The following is a 17,410-nucleotide window of genomic DNA, read 5'->3' as shown; positions in this document are numbered from 1 at the left end:
TCCATTCCATTTCCATTTCTCTGCTCCTCTGATGCTGCTAGGCCTGCTGTGTTCATCCAGCTCTACGTCTTGGTATCTCAGCTACCTTCGACGATCTGTGCACATGTCGCCTCAGATCCTCTGCTCCTGCACTCCCTTTCGAATTGCACCCTCTACTTTGTATTGTCTCGCAATGTTCTTCCAAACAAAAGTTCCAAACCTTACACTTTTCTGCACTGAAGCTCATCTGTCACCTTCCTATCCGTCCACTCCACAAACTTATCGACGCAATTCTGGAATTCCATACTCTCTTCCTCAGTTTATAATTCCTCCAAATGCACCGTTACCTGCAAACTGGGATATTCTCCCCTCCACACCAAACATTAATACATATCAGGAAAATCAAGGATCCCCCAATACCAACCCTGAGGAACTGCATTATAAATCTTTCTTTAACCGGAAAACTAGTCATTAGCTATGACTATTTTCTGATTTAACTGATGACGTTCAAGCAAGTGAGGGGTTTAGTTTGCACAGGCGTATAGTAAGAAAATGATACCGATAACAAAGGGATGAAGAGAGATGCGAATCAATATAAACCAGTTTTAAATCTTGTCACGTACCCGCACTGATCTAACTGGGGTCTGAAAACAGGAGTTGTAGTCAATCCCAGCAACATTCAGAGCTGGGACCAACTCCTGTGCAGCAGAAAGACAAAAGCAGGATTCTGTTCCCACTCGCATTTGCACGTTTTAATTTTCTCCAAAATACTTCTCGCCCGTCACCGCGTCAGAATTGACAGAACCCAGGAAGAAAGGAAAAACAAACTCTCTTCGCTTCCCACGTAACTTCCTTCCTTACAGCAGCTCAAACCCATGGCACTTCGCAGTTTCTGCTGGTTTCGGGCTGAAATATAAATAATTCCCCCGGCCGAACATCTGTACTGATGTTTCAAACGCTCCGAGAACAACACTCCTGCTTCAGGGCTGGAACTGAAACAGTTTTCGGAACGTTCGGAAACTTTGAAAGATGCAGCTCCCGCTGAAGCTGCTTTTCATTTTGCAAACAGCAGTTCAAGGTAAGATGCTCTGCTCAGAACACTGGCACATTCATTTGGTGCTGGCATTGTAGGCTTTCGATTACCCCATCTAAGGTGTTTCAGCTTTTCTATAGGTATGGAACTGCAGAGAAAGCAAGTGAGACACAACCATGTCATTTGGACAATTCGATTAAGGTCAATGGCCCACATCACGGTAGTTGGGTTAAGCCACCTGTGTAAAAGTTACATTCCAGTTCAGACGATACTTTGTATATAGATTGTGAACACTAACGCTGACAGGATTCAGAATAGTTAAAGGATTTTATTTTAGATTTCAATTAAAAGTGGGTCTGTCTTTGCCCATCGTTCAACTTGACAGCAGCCACTTTCAGAGAACTGGAAATAAAGATCTCCAATGGATTTTGATGATGACATCCTATCCATTCGGTTTAATAAAAAGAAACAAATTCAAAACACGAACAAAAAATACAGCAGAAAACCTGGAAACAAACCGTTGCATGGCTTAGAATTAAATCGGACAGGAGAGGTATTTTTAATAATGTCTTTGACATGTGATCCAACACAAAGAGTATTTCAAATTCACTGTTGTTTATACGGAGTTTTCAAAGTTTCCTATTTATTTAGTAAGAAATTCTAACTGAAGCCAGCTGAAAATGAATTTCTTTATTCCATCAGGTGCCCCTTCCATTGGTGAGGTGACTCAGCCACGTTTGGTCACTGCCTTGAGAGGAGAGTTAGTGTCAATCAACTGCACATTTATGATTTACGATGGAACTAATGCTGACTGGGTCCATGCTAATTGGAAGAGGGATCCACCGTCAGGGAATATTACCGCATATGAGGTGAAGAAGCTGACCTGTGTTCCTAATGTTACTCTGGTTCGTTTCAAGCTTTGTGCCACACCACTGAAGATTGAAAATGCTTCTTTTCAACATTCTGCTTATAAATATATCTGTGTGGTGCAAGTACCGAATATCTACCCTCCATTAGAGAGAAAAGGACAAGGAACAAAGATACAAATTTACGGTAAAGTATTTACATTTTAAGTAATAAGTAGAAAGACATTTGATTATACTGGGTGAAAACACTGAGTCTGTATTCATGATAGGTTCAGTGACATTAACACCAAACCATTTCTGAAATAATTCATTGTTAGAAAGCACATTCAATATCAGACCAGATTATTCAAACAAACTATTGCTAGCTGGAAGAATGCGGGAAGCAATTCATTGTGTGTTTGTAATATCATTTCCTGAATCAGATTTACAATAACTTGTCACTGTGGAACCAATGGTGAGAAAAAGGCCATCACTGAAATGAATTTTGCACATCTACCACTTTCATTGTCTCTTCACTTCATACCACAAGACATCAGCTCCTTTAATTTTATGGAATTTATTTAAGTTTTGTAACTGTTTATCTTACATACATGCTCATGTAACTTTTGAAGACTTTGTTATCTGTTGCTTTGCAATTCAATTTAAAAGTGAATACATCTAAAGTTGGTCCAGTATTTCAATATAGGACCAAATATATGGAATCAATAATGCAACTTTTTATGCAGCCAGCAAATTTTGGAAATAAGTAGCTGGTTCTTTGATTTCTGTAAGAAGAGCTAGATTAATGTTTTGTTTCAAACCCTTTATCGAAACCAAATTATATATCAACAGGCTACAATTAAATTGGACAAAGTTGTGATAAGGTGTAAGGAAATATCGGACAGAGATTTCAGAAAGTAAATGTGAGAATTTCTATGTAATGAATGCTTCAAGCTGCAAGAGTCACCGCAGGAATCATACCCTGCTTTCAGTACTTAATAGTATTGTATAAGACTGATCCAGATGGAGGAGAATGATTTACTAGTGAATAATAATAAAAAAAAACATGCAGCACTCTGTCTTGTTATGTCACAAATGAGATGAGAAACCTAGTTTGCAGAGAAACAATACATTTGCAGTATAGCTTGGTTGATTCTATTCACAATTGTTTGGGAATCTCAAAGCTTATTTGGGATTATTATTTCTCTTCTGAGTTTCACATCTTGCCATGCACTATTTGTGTTATTTGTAATTTTTCTGTTAGTCGTTAATTGACAGTCCAGAAAAAAAGATTTTGCTAATTACATTGTCCACATCTGTTGCACAAAAAAATCTTGTATTCCAATAATCTACCAACCATGCGCTCATTGACTAACAATGCTTCCCAATTCACCAATGCCAAGAATTCTAAATGTTCATCCCTTTTTTTTTCAAATCCTCCATTGACCTTACTCCTCTCTCTCTCTGTGGTTTTCCTTATCCCAATAACACTCATAGATTCTTTCAATTCCCTCATTCATCCTGAGTTGCTTTGACTCAACATTGGCAGCTGTGTTTTCAATTGCTTAGGATCTACATTTTGGAAATTCCTCCCTAAATCTCTCATTTCTCCATTTCTTCTCTATTACAACTCTTTTAATACAATCTTGTTTGCTGAAGCTAGTAATCACCTATTCATATAGCTCTGTGCCTCAGTGTCAAATATGTCCATCATTATTCTGTGAGATACGTGGGAGGTTTTGCGTCGATGAAGATGCTTTATTCATGCAATTGGAAAAAATGTAAAAATACCAATTAAAATCAGTGAAAATTGCTAGAAAGAAACCTGCAATATTTGACTCAATTGTGCAACGTGAACAAAAGAAACCTGCAATATTTGACTCAATTGTGCAACATGAACAAAAAAGAACACAAACTCATACACCAATTACTGAATTTTAAATCAGGACTCCAATGTTACATACGTCTTTGTATCCTGACCCTCTGTTTCATTGATGCCTGATAACGTGACACTTTTTTTGATCTGCAGACTGATTAGTGGCTTAGGCATCTTCTGAAGGCATAGCAACAATTTAAAAATAGAAAGAAATTCCAGTTGACAGACTGTCATTGTGGAGTGCAAACTGCAGAGAGGGGCAGTGGGTGTTTAAAATGAGATGTAAGTGTGGCCCCTTGATCGGCATCAGGATGCTGCCTAAGCTAGTATTCAGTCACAACAGCGACCCAACTACCAACATGGAAATTGCTCAGATTCCTTGCTGTGATTAATGCCAAGTCGATGTAACATACTTCCAAAATTGCCAATTGTATATTTATGTCACTTTTTGTTACATTACTTCATGGAAATTGTTCTTGATAAAGCAGTTAAGGAGTTTAATTGATTATCTGCAGGCAAGTAGCAGTCATTTAACTGAAACTGCATGTTTTAAAATACTTTTGATGAAACAAAACATGCCAGCAAATGAGTATACTTACCATCAAGGGAAACTTTGAGCCTATCAATCTTTGGTTACAATGCCCTTATGTTTAACATTTTGGCTCAATTTGTTTCTGAAATTGATCTTGCCATATTTTAACTGTCAGTTACACACTAGTCAATAAATGCTCTCTAGAGGTAACATACAAGATACCAAACAATTCTACTGATAAGTAGTAAACATATTAAATGTATTGGTTAACAAAAATCTTATGAATAAGAAGTGAATGCTACTTGGTTTGCAGTCATTTAATCAAAGTTGAATTCTACTAAAGGACAGGATTTTCTAAAACGAAGTGACCTTGACAAGGCCTTACATATAACATGTAATACAAAGGAAAATTACAAATTACACATGGCTTCTGTCCAATGATATTGAGTGGAAGCCTGCAGCTGTGTTCATGAAGATTTCCAATAATCTTCAGTTGTCTTCAGCTCTAACTTCTCCAAGTGGCCTTTACATTCCTGTATGTGTGCCGGTTGTTGATGTCACTCGAGTAGAACTCAGTATATACCCCAGGGGAATTGGGCTCAAAATAAAGTGCTCCCAGGCAAACATGAAGTAATGTAACAAAAAGTGACAGAAATATACCATCAGCAAATTTGAAAGTATGTTAATCACAGCAAGAAATCCGAAAATATAGTGATCAATGCATACTCATTTAGAACCAGTTTCCGCTGCAATTAATACACCATCAACTTGTCTTACTGTTGCATTACAGTTACCTTATAAGTAAAGTAGAGGATAGGAGTGTGGTATATGAGTCATTCTAATTAGACAATTTCTATCGAAAAGTTGCGGCAAAAGATCCTGACACAGCAGCAAGCTAAAATGACATTAGTGTAATTCACTAACATACATTTTGATTTTTGATTCCTTTAATCTAGTTTGAAAACTTACTTAACTACAGGTGCAATACAATTTAACCAAAATTACAAATTGTATTTCTTTCTTTCCTCTCTCAGAGCTGTCTGAAATTTCCATTATAAATGGTAGTTTGGTTGCTGGACAAAAGTCTGTCCTGACCTGCTCTGTCCAGGGATTGTACTCTGAGAACATCTCCTTTACCTGGATCTGTAATGGAACAAACATGATGACAAACAGCACTGTATCAACCTTGGAAGGAATTGTTAATGGTAGAACTGTTGTCACCAGCCAATTTCAGATCATCCCTCAAGTGACAGACCATAGAACTGTCTGTATGTGTCAGATAAATCATGTCATTTTCAAACAGCCAGTAACAAAAAAGATCAAACTAGATGTTATGTGTGAGTATGATCCTTAGCAGTTTGCCTATTGCATAAAATGTAATGATAAAGATATTTACTTTAAATTTGTTTTTTTTTCTTATTGTCTCATCATTAGTGTCTGCTTACAACCAGGGAGTGTCTGTGCCATGCTCCTTTTTGTGAACCTCTTACTGACAAGCTGGCAATATTGTCCGTCTTCGCTATATGTATCCTAACCACACCAAGTTCCACTCTCTTTATTGTCACTGTGTACTGACTTGCATTGGTTTATAGTCTGCCAATCTCTTGATTTTAAAATTTTCATCCTTGCAATCTATTGACTCCATAGCCTTGTTCCAGCCCATCTTTGCAACCTCCAACAGTCCTACAATCCTCTAACGTTGACCTCTCCAATCCATAATTGATTCAAAATATGCTAAATCATAGAATCATGCAATGTAGAAGAGGCCCTCTGGCTCACCAAGTCTACACTAACAAAAAAAATCTATATTTAGTCTAAACTAGTCCCACTTTCCAGCACTAGATCCGTAGCCTGGAATCTTTGAAATTTCAAATGCTCATCCAAGGACTTTTTCAAAGTACTTTACAAGATTATCCATCGCAACTGCTGTCCTCGGCAGTGCATTCCAGATTCCCACCACCTTCTGGTGAAAACAAAAGTTCTTCAAACCCACTTTAAACTCCTTTGTACAGCTTTAAAAGTGTGCCTCCTTGTTGCTGAAATTCTAACTGAGGAGAACAGCTGTTTTCTATCTACCCTGTCAATTCTCATCAGAATCTCATCCACCTTGTATATCATGTTAGATGTTAAAATACGAACTTCCCTCCATATTTACCCCCATCTCTCTCTCGCTCTCTCCCACGCCCCCGTTCTCTCTCTTTTAAGACAATCCTGACAGCCTTCTTCTTTGGACAAGGTTGTAGCTACTGTTCCTTATACTTTATTCCTTAACACTAGCTGGACTTTTCTGTGAAGCAGTTTGAAACATTTTTCTGTTATGTGTTACATAGATGTAATGCATAGATGTTATGTACATTGGCCAGTTTGCATCTGTGTGTGAGAGTTATTGTTTATACAAAAAATTGTTTGCATTTTCTTTACTTGCAGATGGGCCACTAGATCCAACAATAACATACAAGTTGAAAAACAATGACAGGTACCATCTCGGGACCAATAGAAGTATCACTGTCCCCCAAAATTCATTTGTGGAACTGAGATGCTCTGTGGATAGTAACCCAGTTGCCATGGTAACATGGTTGAAGAATTTGACAAACTACACTTCAACTGGATCAAGCAGTTCAAAATTAACGATGACTCACTTCCAATCTCAAGATGCAGGAGTCTACTGGTGTGTAGCAAATAACAGATATGGCTGGACAAGTGGTAGTGTTTCGTTGGTGGCTTCTCATGGAGGTAAGGATCGATGTACTAATGCATGTGTAAAGCTCTTGATGCTTGTTACAGAAGAATTATTTTAGGAAGTAGGCACACGGATTAATTATATATAGCAACTTCTTTATTTGTTTCAGAATTTGTAAAATTGAAATATTCAACTACTTAAAGCTATAGTAAATAAGCCTATTTCTGATGCTTAATCACTTACAAATTAAAAGACATTGTGAATCGATCTATTTAAGCTGCCCTTCTGCTTTTCTGCAGTGCTTTGTAATGTAGTGCAAAGAAAGTAGAAAACAAATGTAGTGTAGTTTTATCTATTAACTGCAGTGTATGTTAGGCACAAAAATTATAATGATTTCTGAAGAAAATGATACTATTTTTGTCAAGCAAAAATTTGAATTTTGCTATCATATGACATTCGCAGAAATATTTCCAAGCATTTCAAACATTATACATTCTATTTACATTTTGCATCTGTTCCCATTCATCATTACTTCAAGATTAATTATTATTTCTTTCACAGATCATTGGCTGCTTTACATTCTAACTTCACTCATTGGTGTTATTGGATTTATCATTGTGGTAGCAATATACTTTTGCCTGATCTGGAAGAGACAATTGAAAGGTAAATGTAAAGTAAGTCTTTGGTTATAGGTGTTAACCTTTATATTGAGATCAATAGCGAGCTGTAAAACAATGTGGTTTTCACTAGCCAGTGTGACAATAGTCCTTTATAATCATGTGCTTGTAAATGTTCTTACTCCTGAGCTTATTTTGCATGTTTGGTTCTTTCACTGCCTTCTGTATTCTTTTCAAATCAGGTTAAGCTCTGTGGATCTTTTTACTAACATTTGAGCCAAACTCAAGTGTGTGGTTCGGGCGTATAGAAGCTGGCAAAGCCCCAGCTCTGAATCTAACCTTTAAACCAGCTACCATGCATTTCTGATTTTTGCTTTGGGGACAGGGGCTGGTTTGGGAATTAGGCTGGGTGACCCAGGAAGAGTTTAAGAGTTTGCAAGTTCTTGAGTTGGACTGTGCAGAAAGCCTGCCTCAGGACTGTACTGCTGCCAACATTTAAAAATTGTGTTTAAAATGTAAAATATCCTTTACGCCTACCAATGCCCACTCCCATCATCCCACACACTCTAATACCCTACCCATGCCATCCATTGCGACCTAAAGCCTTTTACCAATATTTGATGTCCTCTCTTTCCATATGCCAAGTTCATGCTTACTTCCACCCACCACTTTTCCTTCTTTTACAATCATCTCAACTCATTAAGCATCCTCAGTACCCATGCCCAAAGGGAAAAATATAACACTATTACTTAAAGTTCCATGTCAAAGACTGCACTGTAGTTACAAAAGCACTCATGTTAATGAAAACATATTTTAACACTCCTTGACAGGTTAATGCTTGTCGAACTCTTAGTCACTTCTTGACACTTGTTGACATTCCTGGGACTTTGTGACAGATTGATTATTTTTGACAGGTTGGCACTTCTAAATGCCTGCTGACAGTTCTAGACATTTCTTGACACCTCTTAGCAATTCCGAATCTTTTATGCACACCGCCCTCCCCTGTTGATAGTTCCAAAGCACACTGACAACTCCCATCATGACCAAAGGATCCCTGACTCCACACCCAAGATATCGATAGTCCATAACCATAAGGTGCATTTCAATTCTCCAATGGGGGATCTTGGCTATCTGAAGGAAATGCACTGAGAACAGACCTACTCTTACATGGTCAGTCTCTACACTATGGGTCCTACATTTCGCTGCGCTAAAAGCCTCTTATCAATGTAGGCAGCTGGTTATTTAAATGCCCAGCTGCTTCCAGAATCTGCATAAGTGTGATGATTGAACTGAGCCCATTATGCCGCCTGGAGGGATGCGAAGTATCAGATTTGGGTGCAGTACGTGTGATGTAGGGCTACTTCTATCATTTTCACCACATCAGAAATGCTTGCCAGTGAGCTGAAAACCTAGTCCTTTGAATTTCATCACGTGTTATGGCTTTTGAAACCTGAGTGATCATTTGCTAAGCCAGAAAATTAGGTAATAAATAAAACCAGAAACACCACATGATTTTTTGCAAATATTACATAAGCAACATTTTCTATTACTTACTAATTGTTTTGCATTCATGGCTGGACTCTGGTGCAAGAGGTGAATCTGACCATACTTCAACTTTCTTTTACTTCAATGACTTTCAAAATTGATTCATGGGATAAGAGCATTGCTGGCTGGGTCAGCATTTATTACCTTGCACTAGCTACCCTTGAGAAAATGATAGCAACTGCCTTCTCATACCACTGCAGTTCATTAGATGTAGGTAGATCCACAATGCCATTATGGAGGGAGTGCCAGGATTTTGACCCAGCAACACAGCAATATATTTCTAAGTGAATTGAATTGAATCAAATTAGCTTTATCGTAACGTATTCAAGTGAGTACAGTGAAAAGTTTACAGTCGTTGCATTGTAGCACAATCCCAGGGACAAAGTTAACTAGTGCAAATATTTAAAATCAAATTCTTAGGAAACAAAATAAAATAAGCAAAATGAAGTCTAGCATTATAGGTCGTAGGAATAAACTAGAAAAATAAAGAAGGATTGTGAGTGGCTTGAAGGGGAATCTGCAGGTGCTGCTTATTTTCCTCTGTATTTGCTGCCCTTGTATTTCTCATGGTAGTGGCCTTGAGTCTAGAAGATGCTGAATTCTGCTCGTAATATTGAGGTAGATGGTACACAGTGCTGCTACTGAGCATCGCGGTGAAGGGGGTGGATGTTTCTGTGTGGTGCTGATCAAGAGGGCTGCTTTGTCCAGGATCACGTCAAGTTTCTTGTGTGAGAGAGCTGCACTCATTCCAGGCAAGTACCCCATCATACTCCTGACTTGTGCTTTGTAAGTAGTGTACAGGCTTTAGGGAGTCAGGAGGTGATTTATTTGCTGCAGGATTCCTAGCCTCTGAGGTGCTCATGTGTCCGCAGTACTTGTATGGTTAATCCAGTTCAGTTCCAGAACAATGGTAAGCACCAGGATGTTGATATTTTATATTCTCTAATATTCAACCAGAAGTGTTACTACATGGAAACTGAACATGAAAGAAACATAGCGAAACAACGGCTCATATATCAGTATGCAGAGGGAATCTGCAAAAGTAGAATGAAAGGCTTTGACAATATTGTAAAGACATCGATCAAGACAATTGTGTAGGATGACTGGAGGGTGAAAACATTCCGTGCACTTTGTGAATATGAAATTAAAGCTGTAATTAATATTACACATATTTCAGTTGTTGATAAATAACTAGAAGCAAAATTTGGGATCAAATTACATGCAGGAGTTAACCAGGCCCCTTGAAACAGATTTCTAAAGGATAGTCAAATAAATACTGGAAATGCTGGAAAATTGAAATAAAAAACATCTGAACAGGTCTAACAGCATCTGCAGAGAGAAAAACAGAGTTAATGTTCAATTTCAAAGAGTCCTGTTTGGAATCTTAAAAAGTGTCTTTGCATGTGAAACATTAACTCTTTTTCCACAAATGCTTCCAGGCTTGCTGAGTTGTCAAAGCAATTTCTGCTCTTATACCTGAAGGACAGTGCATTGCAGTGCAATTAAAGTTGAAATTACTGTCGTGCAGCTGGAACATTTTATTGTTGTACATCAGAAATAATTTAACTTCACATTTTATGATTATTCTTTTTTATTTGTTATCAATTTTCCTGTCTAGTTCAAGATCCCAATACACTGTCCTACATACACTTCCTGTTCTCAGTATTGATAGTGTATCAAAATCAAAACCTACCACTTCAAAACCTCAGAAGCGTGGAATGTCTTACCTCCCTCTGTGTTTCTGGTCTCCTAGAATTTACAAACTTTTGTAACCAAAGAGTGATGTCATCTGACCACCATTTCTTGATATTTCTCATTCTCTTTTCAGACCTTTGCAAAATTTAAGTCATGACTTTCTGAATATAAAAGATGTCCAAAATGACACGATTGCACCTATGAAACCTCAATTTAATTGGTAGTTAAACAGTTAGCACATCTATACAGTATTCCTTCATGACCCACTTTAATGAGCGCATTAACCTTTTGTACATCAGATAGTATAATGCCAGCATGAAAACAATAGACAGAAATGTCAGACTAATGCATTGAGCATTTGTCTGCAGACATCAGTATCTCAACTAAGTGATTGGCAGATGGAAAGCATTGCCACTAATAGGTGAGCAAAAGACTATGTTAATTAAGTGATAAAAAGGTTATTAAATATATTCTATTATGTTTTTGGAATTTGGATTTTAAAATAGAGGCAGGTTGATTTTCTTTCTCATAAAGGTCACAAAGTCAAGTTGGAGCTGTGATATAAATACTTCAGTTCCAAGAAAGAATGTGATTGCATTGCAGTTATAAACCCTATAGTTGTTAATGGATAATTTTTTACATTGTTGGATTTATAACTTTCAGAGGAAGAACATTAAGACAGTTAGTTTAGTTTTGTTTTCAGAACTGAAGGTTGCAAGTTTAGTTCAGAAGAAATCAGAATTCAGTTTAGAAGAGAACATTTTTTATTCCCTCCTGGAAGGAGAACAGCTTTTCAGTTCATTTGAGGGAAACCAGTTACTTCAGCAGAAGTGGTTCCTAATCTATGGAACTTTGAAGTTGTGGAATAGAGATAGAGATCTGCTATGTGTTAGAAATGAAAGAGTTTGAAACATTGAGAAGTTTGTGAGTAGATTTAGAAAGGAATCATTAAAAGAAAGGACTTACCAGTTCAAGAGAAACAAATTGAAAAGAATCAGCTGTTTAAAATGTAAAATGTTAAGAAAAGAGTGATATTTATCTGGTATTAAGTCTCTGTTACAAATGTCATTGTAAACAGGTTGAAACTTTGTTGTCTATGTTATGATCTTTCTGTCAGAGAGTCATAGACATGCACAGCATGGAAACAGACCCTTCAGCCCAACTCATCCATGCTGACCAGGTATTCTAAGTTAGTCTAGTCTCACTTGCATTTGGCCCATATCCTTCCAAACCCTTACTATTCATACATCCATTCAGATGCCTTTTACACTTTGCAAATGTACCACATCCTTGATTGCTCATTCTACAGATGCACCACCCCCTGCACGAGAAAAACAGTCCCTTACGCCCCTTCTAAATCTTTCCCCTCTCACCTTAAATCTATACCCTCCAGTTTTGGACTCCCACACCCTTGGGAAAAGACCTTGGCTATTCACCATATCCATGCCTGTCATAATTTCATAATTTTCTATAAGGTCACCCCTCAGTCTTTGATGCTCCAGGGAAAATGGAGGCAGCCTGTTCTGCCTTTCCCTATAGCTCAAATCCTCCTACCCAACAACCTTGCCAATCTTTTCTGAACCCTTTCAAGTTTCACAGCAGCTTTCCTGTAACAGGGATACCAGAATTGAATGCAGTTTTCCAAAAGTGGCCTAACCAATGTCCTGTAACAGCTGAAAGCTGACCCCTCAACTCTTATACTCTCTGACCAGTGAGAGCAAGCATACCAAATGTCTTCTTCACTACCCTGTCTACCTGTGACTCCACTTTCAAGGAGCTATGCACCGGCATCCCAAAGTCTCTTTGTTCAGTAACACTTCCCAGAATCCTACCATTAAGTGCCATGATTTGCCTTCCCAAAATGCAGCATTTCACATTTATCTAAATAAAACTCCATCTGCCACTCATTGGCTCATTTGCTCATCTCTTCAAGGTCCTGTTGTACCTCTTCGCTATCTACCACACCACCAATTTTGGTGCCATCTCAAACTTACTTACCATTCCTCCTAAATTCACATTCAAATCATTTATATAAATGACAGTAGGCAGTATACCCAGAGCTAATTCTTGCTGCACACTGCTGGTCACAGGTTTCTAGTCCGAAAAGAAACATTCCACCACCACCCTTTGTCTCCTACGTCTGAGCCAATTTTACATCTAAGAAGCTACTTCTCCCTGTACTCCATGTTTTCTAACCTTCTTAACCAGTCTACGATGTGGAACCTTGCCGAGTGCCTTTCTAAAGTCTACATAGACAACAGCCACCCCTCTGCCTTCATCATTCTTCTTCATCACTTCTTCAAAAGGCTCAACCAGGTTAATGAATTCTCATGCACAAAGCCATGTTGCCTATCTCTAAGTGGACCTTGCCTGTCCAAGTACATGGGCAAATCAATGGCGGATGCAGTATGACTTGGATAAATGTGAGGTTAATCACTTTGGAGGGAAAAATAAGAAGGAATATTACCACCTGAATGGCTGTTAATCTGGAGAGGGGGTGTGTAGCCAGACCTGGGAGTCCTTGTGCCACTGAAGGTCAGCATGCAGGTGCAGCAGGTGGTAAAGAAGGCAAATGATATGTTGGCTTTCATTGTGAGAAATTTCGAGTACAGGAGCAGGGATGCATTGTTGCAGCTATACAGGGCCTTGGTGAGGTTACATCTAGAGTATTGTGTGCAGTTTTGGCCTCGTTTTATGAGGAAGGATGCTCTTGCTAAAGGGAGCGCAGCGAAGGTTTACCAAGGTGATTCCGAAGATGGCAGGTCTGACGAAAGAGGAGAGATTGACTAGGTTAGGACTATTTTCGCTGGAGTTCAGATGAATGAGTGGGGATCTCATAGAGACTTATAAATTCTAACAGGTCTAGACAGGGTAGATACAGACAGGATGTCCCTGATGGTGGTTGTGTCTGGAACCAGGGTCACAGTCTGAGGATTTGGGATAGACCATTCAGGAGACAGATCAGGAGATGTTTCTTCATGCAATGAGTGGTGAGCCTGTGAGATTCATTACCACAGGAAGTAATTGATGCCAAAACATTGAATGCATTCAAGAGGCAGCTAGAATGGGATCAAAGATTATGGGGAGAAAGCAGGATTAGGTTATTGAGTTGAACATTCAGCCATGATCATGATGAATGGCAGAGCAGGCTGGAAGACCCTAATGACCTCCTCCTACTCCTATCTTCTATGTTTCTATGTAAATCCTGTCCCTCAGAGTCCCGTCCAACAATTTATCCACCACTGACGTTAGGATCATCAGTCTATGGTTTCCTGGCTTTTCCTTACCACCTTTCTTTAATAATAGCACCACTTTAACCAACCTCCAATCTTCTAACACCTCACCTGTGGCTATCAAGGTTCAAATTTCTTAGCAAGAGTCCCAGCAATGACTTTCTTAACTGCCTGCAAAGTTCTCGGGGAAAACGTGATCAGGTCCTGGGGATTTATTTAGCTCTATGCATTTTCAGACATTCACCACCTCTTCCTCTGTAATATAGACGCTTCTCAAGATATCACTATTTATTTCCCCAAGTTCCCTAGCTTCCATATCATTCTCCACTGTAAACACTGAGTCTTTGATATATATATGCATAACTTTTATTTTCCACATTTTGTTTTGTTTGGTAAAGTTATGTTCTGTTGTTAAAGTATGTCTGAAGCCTTGTCTGTATATGTTTTAGTGTATAATCACCATGTTCACAAACTACAAAATTCAAATAAATGAGCTTTAGAGCCAGGTTTTATTCTGATTTGTCAAATATTATGATCAGCTGAAATCGGAACAATACGAATAAAATGATTTCAACTTGACAAAAAAAGCCCCTGCATTCATTTCTATCCATTTTATTAGCTTAACATAAGTAAATGCCAGCATAATGTGTATTCAACAGAATGTTAAAACGATATTATTCACTGGTGAACATATTAAATGATTTGTGACTCACATTTACTGAAATTATCTAAGTGTTGGTCAGAGCTAGAGAAAATATTGAAACATTTGTTGCTTAAAATCTTTGGATATGACTCAAATTGAAACACCAATGAAAATTATGTGGCATTAACTATTACTGGTAGATGTTATGTACTGATACTTTTCATATGGTTGCATTTAGCTCCACTAGAATTACATGCATTCAGTACTTTAATAGTTAACTGAGGATTGGAGCAGCTACTGAGAGACATGCAGCATTGCAGGCAGAATTATGATTTTTCTAACAAGGCCAAGAATAGTTGATGGTACAGGCCAGTAGGTGGTTGTAGATATTGCAAAGCGGAAAATATCTAATAGCTTAGAACTGGGTGTTTCAACCAGTTGCCAGTTATCTTCTGATAAGCAGAGAGTTTGAAATGTGTGATGCCACAGACGTAGTGAATATGTTGTGAGTTGTTGTGAATGTCAGACAGCTGGCATTTTCTAAAGACGCAGATTTTAGTGTCTAATAATGCAGGTAAGAGATACTGTATGAATCTAAATTCCATTTTATGGGTCTTCTATTTCCTATTATGCAATAGTGCATGAATGCCTCAGCTTTAATATCTGCACACCAAAAGTATGTTGCTGTTGAACATATGGATCCCACCTGAGCTCATTCAGCTCTAGTCCTCCTTGCTGCCTTGAATATCAGATTTGAATTTGAGAGGTTTTATGAGTGCAGCTGTCCTTGACATTGAGACACTGTTTGATTGTTTGTGGTAACAAGGGAACCCCTGTCAAAGTGAAGTCAATGGGATTGACTGCAATGCTACCTGACACAAAGCAAGCTGGCTGTGATTGGAGGCCAGGCACCTTAGCCTCAAGACATCACCACATAGTCTCTCAGGCCAGAATCCTAAATCCAGCAATCTTCAAATGGTTCACAAGTCACCTTGCCTCCAACATAAGGTCAGATATAAACTGTTCACTCATGGTGAAAGAGTTTCATTCAGAATTCCTCAGGTAATCAGTACATTCTTTATTTCTTGCCCACATGGATCAAGGCATGGATGACATTCAACTTTGTGCTGATAAGAGGCAAACAACATTCATGGCACAAGTGCCAAATAATAACCATCTTCAATAAAGAAACAATTTAATGGCATTACCTTGATAATCAAGCTCTTGACCAAGTCTCCCCACCAACAATATTCTGGGAAGTCACTATACTGATCTGATGCACAATTAGACCCTCATAAACTCCATCTCTTCTTGAAGAAGGTACTTCTTACCTGGGTGACCCAGAGATAGTGGGCTGCTTGATCAAGACTCTGCCAACCTCAAATGTATACATCCTCTATTGTCAACACGCCATGGTTGCATCCTACAATTCACAGCTTGCACTGCAGCTCAAACCATTTTTCATCCTGCATTTTTTAGTTCGCAAATATCAAATGTGTGATCTATCTTTAAGTTAATAAATTAGGATAAAACTCATAATTAATTGTTATTGATTGCCTTTTATGTTCCGTAAGCAATTAATGTGAAAATGCCATTAGGCTACTCTTAATATTAAATACTTTGAAATGGTGTTATGTTTCTCTTGATAATGTGGTCATTTCGTGAAACAGAAAATAAATAATCCTTTCTGATCTATTACCTCAACTCCAAAATGGATTTCTGAAATTTTGAAATACAGAATATTGAAACAGATTTCTCCCTAAAAAATATTCATTTATTGCCCGCCTCCTGGTTATGATTTCTCTGTTGTCGTTTCTTCTTAGATGAGATACTGTACACCCACCAAACCAATGCTGTAATCAAGGGGCTTCTAGCTGCACTAATTTCCTATTAATGTGTTTTTGAATGCTCTTTCTATCAGCCTCCACGTCTGATGTGTTGTCCATTTAAACCTCTCATTTTATTGGTTTCAACAGCAGAGTTTGAATCACCTATTTATCTTATAGACACTTTTTAAAATGCAAGTTCTTTTTTTAAGAGTATGAGTTAGACTAGAAAGACTATTGACCAGTTGTGATGAACCAAAGTTATTGCATCTTTCAACCATATACTAAAAGCTGGAATGAATAACTGGCACTGGGCAATGCTACACTACAAACCAAGATGAATTTCTATTCAGTGATACTAAAGCCCACAAAAAATGCATGATAAAATGTAAGTGGAAATGAGAGCTCCAAACATAACAATGTAGTGTTAACACAGTGTGGAACTGGAGGAACACAGCAGGCCAGGCAGCATCAGAGGAGCAGGAAAGGTGACGTTTCGGGTGAGGGCCCTTCTTCAGAAAACAAAGCTCTACACTGTGTTATCTCTGACTCCAGCATCAGCAGTCCTTACCATCTCTGATAACAATTTAATGTTCTGGGTCTATATTTGCTTCCTGAAGGACTTAAATAATAGTTTTAAAAAGTGAATTACGTATTGGAATTTGAAAGGGCTATTTTAAAAAATTTAATACATATTAATTTATTGACTAACAAAAGCATCCCATAGTAATGGAATCAATGATATAAACTTTAACTACACCCAAAGCCAATTTATTGCTACTTAGGCAAATAAGATACAATTTAATGGCATATTAAATTCCAAATAGTTCCCAAGTACAATACTTTTTCATCCAAAAGTTGTTTTTAATTGATCGCATGAGGCTATATGTGCAAAATTTTGGTATT

At 38.0% G+C, this 17,410-nt stretch overlaps 1 protein-coding gene across 1 annotated transcript in view; it reads left to right on the top strand.

Annotated features, from left to right (window-relative positions):
* The first annotated feature begins 855 nt into the window (after positions 1–855).
* LOC125467028 (myelin-associated glycoprotein-like) overlaps positions 856–17,410 on the top strand; it is a 62,881-nt gene continuing 46,326 nt past the window's right edge. The window contains exons 1-5 of the mRNA XM_048562356.2: positions 856–1,057; positions 1,715–2,065; positions 5,300–5,602; positions 6,693–6,998; positions 7,507–7,608. Coding sequence (XP_048418313.2) covers positions 1,009–1,057; positions 1,715–2,065; positions 5,300–5,602; positions 6,693–6,998; positions 7,507–7,608 — 1,111 coding nt within the window. The 5' untranslated portion in view covers positions 856–1,008. The remainder of the gene's footprint in view (positions 1,058–1,714; positions 2,066–5,299; positions 5,603–6,692; positions 6,999–7,506; positions 7,609–17,410) is intronic.

The sequence above is a fragment of the Stegostoma tigrinum genome, chromosome 32 (genome assembly GCF_030684315.1).
Source record: "Stegostoma tigrinum isolate sSteTig4 chromosome 32, sSteTig4.hap1, whole genome shotgun sequence".
NCBI classification, from domain to species: Eukaryota; Metazoa; Chordata; class Chondrichthyes; order Orectolobiformes; family Stegostomatidae; genus Stegostoma; species Stegostoma tigrinum.
The sequence above is the reverse complement of the archived record's forward strand: the minus strand, read 5'-3'. Positions and strand labels throughout refer to the sequence as shown.